General features: G+C 38.9%; 1 protein-coding gene across 4 annotated transcripts in view; it reads left to right on the forward strand.

Annotated features, from left to right (window-relative positions):
- Positions 1–12,468, forward strand: part of dock8 (dedicator of cytokinesis 8) — a 55,149-nt gene that overhangs the window by 23,334 nt on the left and 19,347 nt on the right. For 3 of the 4 annotated variants that reach the window (XM_012918024.5, XM_004547205.6, XM_012918025.3), the window contains 18 exons: positions 3,192–3,341; positions 3,799–3,879; positions 4,077–4,239; positions 4,350–4,483; positions 4,792–4,876; positions 5,372–5,534; positions 6,326–6,443; positions 7,168–7,238; positions 7,396–7,540; positions 7,750–7,851; positions 7,975–8,070; positions 8,318–8,552; positions 8,890–9,054; positions 9,187–9,365; positions 9,722–9,814; positions 11,218–11,313; positions 11,820–11,969; positions 12,276–12,389. In XM_012918024.5, the coding sequence (XP_012773478.3) occupies positions 3,192–3,341; positions 3,799–3,879; positions 4,077–4,239; positions 4,350–4,483; positions 4,792–4,876; positions 5,372–5,534; positions 6,326–6,443; positions 7,168–7,238; positions 7,396–7,540; positions 7,750–7,851; positions 7,975–8,070; positions 8,318–8,552; positions 8,890–9,054; positions 9,187–9,365; positions 9,722–9,814; positions 11,218–11,313; positions 11,820–11,969; positions 12,276–12,389 (2,340 nt within the window). The remainder of the gene's footprint in view (positions 1–3,191; positions 3,342–3,798; positions 3,880–4,076; positions 4,240–4,349; positions 4,484–4,791; positions 4,877–5,371; positions 5,535–6,325; positions 6,444–7,167; positions 7,239–7,395; positions 7,541–7,749; positions 7,852–7,974; positions 8,071–8,317; positions 8,553–8,889; positions 9,055–9,186; positions 9,366–9,721; positions 9,815–11,217; positions 11,314–11,819; positions 11,970–12,275; positions 12,390–12,468) is intronic. The other variant, XM_012918023.5, reaches the window with a different exon arrangement.

A 12,468-nucleotide genomic window follows, 5' to 3' on the forward strand; every position in this document is an offset into this window, starting at 1 on the left:
ATGGACTATGAGGCTGTCAACAAGAAGCTTGGTGAGAAGGTGACAACTCGTGGTGCGACAATTCGGAAAGGGAAGAAATATAAATCTTTCCTCACAGGGTAATGATGAGAAAGATGGTGGATCTGCCAAAACTGCCAAAACACGCTCCTTGCGTGTTAATGGTCTGAAGGCACCATGAACACCACAGATAACAAACTACAGCGTAATCTATTGAAATCTTGTAGCACTTGCAAGGTCCCTCTGCTCATGAAGGCTCGTACATGTATAGGCCTTCTGAACTGTGCTAGAGTTCTTTGGCATCAGCTCAAACCGCTGTGTTTGGAGAAAACCAGGAAACTGTAAGAGGAGTGGTCCAGTATCACTCCTGAGTGCACACCTGGTGACCTACTTTAAGAAATATCTTACAGCTTACTGTAAAATAAGTCATGTTTTGCTTGGGCATCAAATACTTGTTTCACTCAATGCTCAATAGCTACTCATGCTTTTCAATTAATAATTGATAATATAAGTTTATATACGTATTATACTTTTATGTAATGTGGGGGGTTTTTTTTCTGGGTTTTTGGTTGATATTCTGTCTCTTTCCATTAACAAAGAAACTACCATAAAATTAGAGACTGTTAATGTAACTGAGCACACTGCTGGGGACTGTTTGATATCACACGACAAACAACCACCATAACAATCCTGCTAATGTTTAATAAAACATTACTGGTCACATATCAATCCTCAACACTGATAGATAGTCACATGGTTTGGATACTTGCTGTGTATTTTATAATGAGTTACAAGCTGGACAAGACTGAATATCAAAAACCAGTAGTTACAAGTATTGTATACTTAATAAAAATCACAGTTTTAAAGGTAGCTTTTGCATGTTATTTGCATCTTGTTGATCTGGCGCAGTCTTGTAGTGGCTTTGGAAAGTCAGCTCTGCTGTGTAGTAAGGGATCACTGTAATCTGTAAGGTTTTATGTCTCATCATCCTCAGAAATTTATAGCCTCGGGGGTCGTCATGTTTGGCCTTGTATCTACTAATACTGCACATTATTTTTGCAGTAAAGCATTTCTGAGCTGTGGCTGTTTGTTTGTTTTCTGTGGATTTACACAGCTGGATAATAGTAGGGGTTGGAAGGATTAAGTGCTCGTGGATCTCTCACATAAGACGAGGTTTTAGCCACCGGGTTTGCCCTCTCATCTGTGCTGCCCTGATTTACTCTGGCTTGCCTGGAGGACTAATGGCTCTAAGATACTCTGTTGGGTGAGATAGGGCAATTTAATACATCACAATTTTCAAAACTGGGCCATATCTAACCTGGTCTTGGGTCAGAATCAGTGAAATATTTCTTGCAATGAAACATACCAATATGACATAAACAAGGGTTGTTTTTGGTTCTGTTGGAAGACTTTAAGAGCAGCGCTGAATTCTGACAGTGTCATGCATTTTGTTAAAGGTGACTGATTTTTATTATGTGCTGAGCTGAAGTGTATCCTTGCAGAGGTTAGTATAATTTCCAGCTTATTACACTGACTAGATACTAGTTAATGAACTGTGTCTGCAAACATGAATTTGAACTGTAAACACAAAGTGCGTCTGTGAACGAAGGAGAAACTGTCAAGCTTGTTTTGTCAGTTGTTGTTAAGGCCTCTTTTTTTTTAATCTCTGAACTGTTCACTTTTACTTTATCTTGTTTGTTTTTCTCTTTCTTCTGCAGTGCTCAGCGCAAGTTGTTTTCTTTATGAGAGCCTTATCTTCTGTTTTCTTACTTGCTGTTCTTCGTTTTCCCGCATCCCTCGTTGCCTTGTTTGGTTTTGTTCACGTCATTTCGTTGTTTCACATCTGTGCAGATGTTCGTATAAATCAAAGTCTCTCTGGTCAATAAGCCAAGGTGCAGACATGGGATTTGACCTAACAAGTGGCCTACTTATGATGCAATATTCATGAATGTAAGCAGAGGTTTATGAGTAGGCAAAAAACAAAACATTATGTTCTTTTAGCAAAAAGGAATATCCATTAGTTATTTTTTTCTTCGTTTGTTTTCCTGGTGTTACTTTGCAACACAAGGAAAGCCACATTTTACTCGACTGACTGGAGCCAAGTGGGAGGACGCAATAATGAAACCACAGTTGGCAAGACTTCAGAAAAGCAGAGGCCTTGAAAGAACAGTCTAATGGATTTATGGAGCTATATTGTCTAATATTTGTAAAGGAAGCGGCTGTCAGATGTCTGCCTGAACATTTGCCACTCAGATCTGTGTTTGAATGAAGCTGCAAAAGGAGTCATTGTAGCGTCCAGCTGCTAAATTGGCTACACAGGGTGTTTGCAAGTGCTCTCCATCAGAAAATGTTAATCATCTGTCCTGAAACAGTGTGTGCTAGTGTTTGTGTGTGTCAGTCAGTCACGGACATGGTGTTTGGGGGTTAAAAATATCATGTTGAAGAGGTTTTTACATTCCTTGTGTTTCATTACATCAAAATTTGAAGTTTTCAAATGAATGCTATTATGATTTACTGAAAATGCTGACTCATTTAACACTCGTCCTTTGACCGGTTTATTTTTCTTTATGAACAGAGGATATTTTAGTCAGCTGGCTTTGATTACCAAGATTATTATTTCTCTGATTCCAAGAAGTCATTTTTCAGTAACAGGGAGAGTGTGGCTCTTTTTCTTTTTCTTAAGTTAACTGGGTCGTTTCCGTCTCAGAATCTGTGCCGAGTTTTGTCCTTTTGGCATGTTACACAAGCATGGAAGTATGCCAGAAGTCATCATCATTGAAAATTTTCTTGTGCTTATCTTGAATAAAGTTGCTGCTTTGAGGATTTTAGTTATCAGCCAAGTTTGGCTTTCTAGAGGCTTCTTGGTGTGGTCAGTGTAGTGGAGGCCCTGTGGGATAAGCAGAATGAGGTAGAGTAGTTACTGGCTTTCCAGTGAATAGGATCACATGACAGATACCAGGCCGGCCCACATCTGTGTTCCTACACAGAGGTCATTATAGAGGTGAGAAGAGAAACAGCAAAGCGGGCTGAACAGATGAACATTTGGTTTACATCAAACTAATCACCTAGATTAATGTATTCTTTCAGTCTCTCATCAGAAACCTTCCAGTTTGTTATGCCCTGATTACCAAAACAAATGTAATCCTGGATTTAATTTTGGTAAGAAGTAAAATGTTTCATCTGTTTCCCTGCAGATATCTGAGAATTTCTACTGTGACCTGAACTCTGAACAGTTTAAGAACTTCTTGAAAAATCACACTGACCACATTGATCCGTCCTCGACAGCCAAATCTGCCATCTTCTCTATCACCTACCCTTCCACAGATATATATCTGGTCATCAAGGTAATGAGAAAATCTATTGCAATCCACTGAGACGAAAAAAGCAGAAATGGTAGGCCTAAGAAAAGCAAATATACTATGCAGCGGATGAATAGTATCTTAAAGGCATTAATAAAACACAGTGGAGGCTCTGTTATAGTTTAGCTGCATTTCAGCAAGTGATGTGGGGAATTTTGAACATGGAGATTTTGATCTATCATGTAGTACCATCTAAAAAGCATCTGATTAGCAATGGCTTTATTTTTCAGTACAACACCGATACCAAACACACTACCAAAGCAGTAAAGGCATACCTGGATAGAAAAACACACAATGGGACACTATCAGTTATGAATTGGACTCTGCAGTGTCGTTAGAGTCATTGGAGTTTTGAAGAAGAGTCAGCAGTAATATAGAGTTTGTGCAGTTCATCGTAAACTGTTGCTGTGGCCTTGATATAATTAATGTTTCCGTGTTTCAGATTGAAAAGGTCCTTCAGCAGGGAGAGATCAGTGACTGTGTCGACCCCTACGTGACACTGAGGGAATGTGACTCTGGAAAGGTAATGAATGCAGAGCAAACAGTCAAATTATTTACAAAAAAATGCTCTCCGGTTTACCTTTTAGCCTCTTATTAATACTTGCTGGGTATGTAAAAGGATTCTGGAGCTGATGTTTTTCAAAATGGCTAACTTTATTTATTTATTTATTTATTTATTTATTTATTTATTTATTTATTTATTTATGTCTTTATGGTCAGAACAAGGACAAAATTGAGAAGCTGCGGAACCAGGCGGATAGTTTCTGCCAGAGGCTGGGTCGCTATCGCATGCCATTTGCCTGGGCAACTGTTAATATAATGGAAGTGATCAGCTCTGCTACATTGGAGCGTGACATCACAGACTCTGAGAACACAAAAGGAGGTGTGTGCTAGCGTCATCTTACCTTCTGATCACTTTGCATTTGTCTGCATTTCCTAGGAGTCCTTGAAGCTTAGTATCACACTTGACCCTTGACATTTTTTTTTCCTCAGGAAAATCCAGCAGCATTGACCGGAGAGGACTCCCTAGGAGGAACTCTGAACGTTACAGTACCATCGATGAACCGTTTTGCAACGTTTCTGGCTTCAAGCCTGCCACCATCACTATCTCCACCATCATCAAACAGGTTTGTCTGCTGCCCAAGCAAAGAAATGGATAAATCTGTGAAAATGCTTGAAATGCAGTGAGATACCAGATAAAGATAAAGTTTCCCAGACAGACATGCTTGTGTTTACATCTTGGACTTTGATAAAAATCCTATGTGTTTCATCAGATTCTATTATTCAAACCTGTAGGGCTATTACTGTGAAAAATTACATGCATATTCCAATGTTTGTATATTTTTTATTGCTCTAATGGTTCATTTGGTCCTTGTCATCTGGGTTTTTCATTTAAAATAAATAAATAAATAAATAAAATCACTGTGTTTTTTAGGAAGGAGATCGTCTAAGCGATGAGGATTTGCTCAAGTCCCTGACTGAGATGAAGAAACCACAGAAGAGAATCAAGACAATACCAGGTTATCACTCATTACATGAGTATATTTTTATTGTTAATGTTTTCTTTTTCTTTTTTGCTGCAGAGAAAATTGATAAAATTTGTCGATGGAAAGATGGGTAGAGAGAGACCTGGACCTCTGCAATAGTTTTAAATCACATAGGTCACCTGTTTAACTCAGTTAAACCAGCACCTGTAGCCTGATACTTTCATCCATATAGAGCGTTTGGGTACAGGAAATTGCAAAAACACAGCACAGTGATGTCACACTTTACAAATAATTTTTTAAAAGAGCTAAAATGTGTGTTCATAGCATGCTTTAAATTTCAAGTCGGTATATTTTGTTACTAAGCTTTGCGGTTGCTTCCTGAAGAGGACACCGAAACCAGTGGTACTTCTCATCCAGCTCTTGACAAAAAAGCAGTGTGCCAGTTTATATATTATTAAATGATATCATAGGCTTTATTCTGGATATTGCATATGCAGGTTACTGACCTTTGACCTTTGCATCTTCTAGGTACCATAAAATTGGACATGTCTCCAGTCAACGATACACCAACATCATGTTTGTCAACTGAGCTTATCCCTCTTAAACCTGTGGCTGAGAAAAGCACTCGTCTCATTAAGGAGGTGCTGGAGTTCCCCTCCAGTGAGGTTTATGTTCCTCACAACATCTACAGGTGGGCTGGAGTATGCACTATGTTGGCAAATAAACTCATGCTCCTTAAACATTTAAATGTGAGGTTGTGGGATATTTTATTCTTTGCGTTTCTGTGTCCTAAATGTTTTTTTGTGACTTTAGCTTTCTTAGAGAAAAGGAAACTACTTATGCAAGCCTTGCACCTTCAAGGGATGAAAAGCGAACAAGCCCAACAACAAGTTATTCTTGCTAAGAATATAAACAGGTTTCTTTGTTAAAATAGGCAGCACATTTCGAACAAAGGGCCAGAGGCAACATGAACTCTCGCTCAACAAGATCACTCAAGAGCTGACATTAGAAATTGTTCTCCTTTTTAGTGTAGTTTATATTTTTAGGCATTTCCATCCAGGCCACCTGCTAAATTACCATCAGTCAGTTAACAGTACAGAGTCAAGAATGGGGATTTAATTCTTCTCAGTACTCCAATCTAAAAAAAAAAAAAAACCATGCATGAACAAGTCTCTTGCATGCTGGTGTTCTCTAAACAAGTGTTCAGTGGAATCTTTGGTGTTTTCCTGTATTTCAGGTTTCACAACAGATTACAATGTTGAATTAAACCCACAAAAGAACACAGATAATTACTGGTTGGCTTTACATTTCTCTGACATTACTGTCGCATCAGCCCTGCAGCTGTTGTACAGACAGTGCCATCTAGTGAGAAATAATCAAACTGCTTTGGTTTACATAAAGTGTAGCATAATTTATTTATTTGACTGTTTTTTCTAAACCAACAGTGTTCCTGACACAGTTTCTCTCCCTTTGCATGTGCAGGAATCTGCTCTATGTCTACCCCCAGAGGCTCAACTTTGTCAACAGGTTGACATCGGCAAGAAATATTACCATCAAAATCCAGTTTATGAGTGGAGAGGATCCTGGCTCGGCTATGTGTGTGAGTGCTGTTGTTCATTACCTGTCACTCATTTTTACACTAAAACTGATTTAACTTAACTTTTACTGATATTTGGTGATTTTAAAAATAAAATAAAATATGAAAGTGCAGTTTAATAATTGTTTTATTCTCACAAATTATTTCCCAGCTGCTTGTCAACAGGGAAGTTGCAAAATGCCCTCTGGTGGATAAACTATGCAACCTCAATAGTCATAAAACTTTATTTAATCCCACACTGGGGGAAATTCACTTGTTCCAGCAGCACAAGGGACAGGAAGAAAGGTTGAATTAGAGATATATTAGTTTTTTAAAGTAGAAAAAAATAGATAAATAAATATTGTACAAGAAAAAAGCTAAAACTCTGCACAGATGGTTACAATATACAGTTAAATATGCCAAGATTTTTATTTTTATTTGTACATAATGTGCAGCAGGAGTAACAATAATATATACATGTGTTTTTAAACAGTATTTATCCTGTGTGGGGTATTGTACAGTCTGACTGCTGTCAGCCTGTATAAATGCCGATATTGCCATTTCAGCAGATGGCTAATATCGGCTGATATATTGGTCACTGTCTATTTACTGACCCAAGCTCTGACAGTTTGGGTCAGTAGTTCAGATGAACATTCAAGTCAAGCACAGTCTACACATAGGATTCAAATTTATCATGTTAAATTAAAAGTACCTTTTTATTCTTTTCTTCTTCTGTCTCTATATTCAGGTCATTTTTGGGAAATCGAGTGGCCCTGAATTTTTAAGTGAAGTCTATACCCCTGTTACCTACCATAACAAGTAAGGACACATTATTGTGTTTTGTTACACTGGACTGTGTTAGCGTCTTTTTATCTATTTTGAACAATCAGAGTACCTTGACTTCATTTATCTTTTTGTTTTTCTCGTTTCCTTCCCGTTGCCTCCTCTTGTTACTCCGTATGTCCCCATCTGTAAGGTCTCCAGACTTCTATGAGGAAGTGAAGATTGCTCTTCCAGCACGTCTGACGGAGAGGCATCACTTGCTGTTCACGTTCTTCCACATCAGCTGTCAGCAGAAACAGAACCAGAGCGGCAGCTGTGAGACGCTCATTGGATACTCTGTAAGCTTTTACACATCACAAATCTTAAGAACAAAGAAAAAGACTGTTTAGTGTTTCAGCTGGCAAATCGCTGTCATCATTGTCAAAGGAAAGTGTTGCCAGACATTTTACTATTAATATGTTGTGACATTTGTGTGTCTGACTGCTGCGTTTTTAAATCGTTGAAGCTCGGCTGACATGCTGAATTTGTCTTTTTTCCTCTGATGCAGTGGCTGCCCATATTGAATATTGATCGACTGCAGACCGGTCAGTACTGTCTGCCCATCATCTTGGAGCGTCTCCCTGTCAACTACTCTCTACACACACCTGAGGTATAAACATCCTCCTGTTAAAAGATTAAAACTATTTTTTATTATTATTTATTATTATTATTATGAAAGTAGAGTAGCAAACACAGGCACAAAAGTCATATTTATATTTCCTGTGTCTTGTAGAAACTTCCTCTTCAGGTCCCTCCAGTCAAGTGGATGGAGGGTCACAAGGGACTTTTCAACCTTGAAATCCAGGCGGTGTCATCCGTGCACACACAGGTGAGCGAAGGCTGGATGCCTCCAGACCAACACAGCAACACAGTGAATGTCTTTTTGGCTCACCCTGTCTATCTGTATACATCAGTACACACATGCATACCACAAGTGTCCATGTTGTTGTTCCATTCGCCCTGAAGCATGTCCCGACTCTGTCGCAGTACATTTGTTTCCTTCTCCGTCTCCTCTCCTCTGTTGCTTTTGCTCTCCCTGCTTCCCGTTCTAACAAACCCTGCCTTCTCCCTACCAGGACAACCACCTGGAGCGTTTCTTCACCCTCTGCCATGCACTGGAAGGTGGAGTAACATTCCCTGTGCGGATCAGGGAGGAGAAGATTCCAGAGAACAAGCTGGAGCATGAGCTGAAGCTCAGCATCATAGCCCTGTCCTCGTCCAGTCTAGAGGCTCTGGTCCTCTCCCTCCACCGAGTGCTAGATAAACTCTTCACTCTCATCATGCAGCCCATGGTCATTGCTGGCCAGACCGGTGAGTGGACTCTGTATTGTATCATGTATATAATGGATGTATAGCAGTGATTGTGGTGCTACATTTAAAAATGTCTTTCCAGTTGATTTTTTTCCCCCAACATATTCTCAATTTAGTTATTGAGCTACCATGAAAAAACTGTGAAAGATATATCCCCAGAAAACAGATTACCACTTTATATTTGTACTTTTATTTAACCAACACTGCAAAAGAAAAAAAAATCCCATAAATCATCAGATTTGAAGCTAAATTAGCTAAATAATCAGATTTATTTTTCATTCACTGTACTCATTTAATTACTTGGGTTTTTTTTAAAATCCATGCTTCCTTTCTGCAGCCAATCTGGCACAGATAGCCTTTGAGTCAGTGGTGTCCATCATCAACAGCCTTCATAACAGCCAGGAACTGATCAGGGACCAGCTGGGTAGGAACAGCCTCTTGGCAACCTACCTGTACTGGGTGTTTCGCCTGCCCGATCCCCCTCGAGACATGCAGAATCCAGGTGCTTCATCATTTAAAAGGATGCATTTCTTTTGTTTTGTCGTTCCTGTGAACATATTTGCTCTGAGTGTTTCAAGTATTAAGAATTTTCTTTGTTTCTTTTTTCCTTTTGTATCTATGAACATGTGATCAGGTACAGGTGGCGCAGTACCTTCAGCAGAGAGCCGATACAGCACTATGGGTCGGGCCACGGCTGCCACCGTTGGCAGCATGCTTCTCCAGTCCAGGATCAGAAGCAGCAGCAACCCTGATATCCCAGGCCCACATAACTCCGCTGAAGATGACGAGGTCAAAAATATTCTCTCTGCCAAGGTACTGACCAGCTTCATCAGCTGAGATTTCTCATGTCTTAACCTGGATCTGGTGCAAAATACAGAAAAGTTAGTTTAGCTTGTGTCCACTTTTTTTTATTTTAACATACTCTTTAAGGTTTTACTAAGTCCATGTTGCACTAGGCTAATGTACTGTATGAATTTGCCTAATTGAGCACACACACACACAAAGTACAGTATGTAAATATGCCAGCATGCATCTTCATACACACAAAATAGCCATTTGCTCTTCATCCCCACAGTACATTAGCTATTGTAATAGGCCACTAGACACCCACTCTAATGAATGCATCCATCACATCCAATGTGATGGAACTTGTGTGTTACTGTCTCCAGGGCCACAACAACCCAGGCAGCCGCATGTCCACCTACGTAGACGTAAACAACCATCAGAACCCATCAGGAAACACCAGGCCATCCAACAGAAAGGTTCAAAGTTCTTACTTTCTTTACTTTTTTGGACCCGTTTTATTATGTAGCAATGCAATTACATTTTTATAAAAGAATTAGAGACGGAAAATAATGATACAGAAAACGGCAAGGAATGAGTATGAACTGGGTAACATATTTCCTTTTAATGATTTGTATCAACATTGACTTTATCTAAACTGATGGATATCTGTTGTTTTCATCAAAGGTGATCCGTCGCTGTTATTCATGTCTTCCCATTTAAAAGATTAAATACCATTTTTATGCCATCACATATACTGAATATGCTGACTGTGCATGTGTGTATACTCGTGTAAGTCAACAGACATTACCTTTGTACTCGAAGAAGGTTAGCTGGACCGAAACAGGCTAATTTAATTCATGTATTGGGGGTAAGCAAGACACGGTGTAGGAGTTACATTCAAATGACTTGATTAACTGTGGAAATTACAGTTTTTACTGTACGGGCCCACTGAATGTTGAGCACCTGTGACCATGACTGTATGTAGTGTCATAGCTAATGCAACATTTACACCTCATTATAGATATTTACATGTTAATGGCATGAAACCTGAACAATATCCCTCTGTGGTGAGGAGGTTGGATGGCATTACTAATTATCTTTTTGAGATGGAAATGGAATATGTGAATTTATGAAATGAACTGATATTTAATCAGTATTTTTGAGGCTCTTTGATATATTTATTTGATTTATTTGAAAGCTGTCATTCAGATCTTATTGTGTACAGAAGAATTTATCAGTGCAGGCTTGTTTCACTGCTATTCATTGTCAGAGCCTTACTTAAAGTCTCCAATCAAGACAGTTACAGTACACAAGGGCAAGGCAACACATAATGACTTTTTAAAAACATTGTATGTAGCTGTAAATAAAGGCTAAAACATATATGGGTTTTAATGTCTAACTGAATTGCTTTCAATTAAGAATAAATGAAAAGCCTTGTTATTTTAGTTTTTGAAGTAGAAATTCTGGTTAGTCATCTCTATTATACGTTAGAGACACTGCAGTGACTGAAAAATAATTCTGTAGCAGTACATGGAACGATACCATAAAAGCTGTGTTTGATTTCTGTGTTCTATTTCAACATTACTTCTATCTCAAACATCCTGTAACACAGCTAAACAAATACTTTCATCCTCCAGTTCACCCTTATGACCACAAGGTGGCAGTGTGACACCAGTGACACTGATATTGGAGCTGTTTATGCTTTTTTTTTGTGTCTATTCAAAGCAGCCAGCATATTAAAACCAGTTCACAGCAATATGTTAATATAATAATCTATTAGAACTCCAATTATGAGGCAGTCTTTAAAAAAATTCTCTACCTGCTATCAGGGTAAGACGGGTTCTCATGAATTAAAGCATTTGTATTTTTTCTCTTGCAGCAATTTCATGAGGAGCTGGCCCTGCAAATGGTTGTCAGCACCGGGGTCTGCAGAGAAAATGCCTACAAATACGCCTGGTTCTTCTTTGAGCTGCTGGTCAGTGTTTATTTTTATACCTCTCTGCAAGAGGGAAGGCATCCACAGATGTTAATGATAAATAGACTGAGTTATAAAAATGAGTCATATCAAGCAAATGTGACCTCATGGCCAAACACCTCCAAAGATAAATGATAGTGGTAGTATTGTATGAATATTAAGAGGGTGTTCGAAAGCGCCCGAGGCAATAAATTACAAAAAACACTTGACAATTTATTTTCTGTTTTGCAGTTCAGCTGTGTCATCACTGACATTCATGCTCATTCACTCAATTCGTCTTGCTTATTTATGCTTCTGCCCTCAACCTCATTGCCTACTTTAATTAAATTAGGGATTTTTGCGTGGCTTGATAGGCTTGTTGATTTGAAAATAGAAGCTGATGATAAAATAATCAAACACTGCCCTCTTTAACTATCAGGCCACCTTTTTAACAAAAAGAAAAATCAAAGATTGCGTTTTTCACCTTTTCTTAACAATTATCAATGGGTGTGTTATGGTTTAAACAGGTGAAAAGCATGGCTCAGCATGTGTCCCAGCTGGACAAGTACAATATTCCTCGCAGAAGTCGCTTCTCTGACCGATTTAAAGATGACATCACCACAATTGTCTCTGTGGTTACAGCTGAGATTGGGACCATCCTGGTCAAACAACAAAAGGTAAGAAACGTTAGTAATGATGACGACGAAAATAAATCGTGAGCTTCTGAGCCTAATCAATTTGACTTCGATCTGCAAACTCTGCAGCCGAGCGCATTCGTGTACCTTCTGTCCTCCTGGGTTGTGTTGAGAGAGGCAATTTCAACCTGACTGTACATGTTGTCGATGTCCTCCAAACAACAGGAAGTTGGGAGTGCTAATTATATTTGCCTCTGTGGAATCGAGAGCACAGCTTACACAGCTAGATACTCAGTAAGATCCATCTGGTGCAGCTTCCTGATTGCTGTTTGTTGACTGTTGTTTTAGGAGGTAGAGCAAGCAGAGAAAGTCAACATCAGCCTGGCTTTTTTCCTTTATGACCTGATGTCGCTCATGGACAGAGGATTTGTATTCCACCTAGTGAAAAACTATTGCAATCAGGTAAAATAACAGATTAATGTTAATAATTATATCCCTCCAGATGCTGATTCTGGAAAAATAAACTTTTATGCTCCCTTTC

Source organism: Maylandia zebra, linkage group LG12 (assembly GCF_041146795.1).
Source record: "Maylandia zebra isolate NMK-2024a linkage group LG12, Mzebra_GT3a, whole genome shotgun sequence".
NCBI lineage: Eukaryota > Metazoa > Chordata > Actinopteri > Cichliformes > Cichlidae > Maylandia > Maylandia zebra.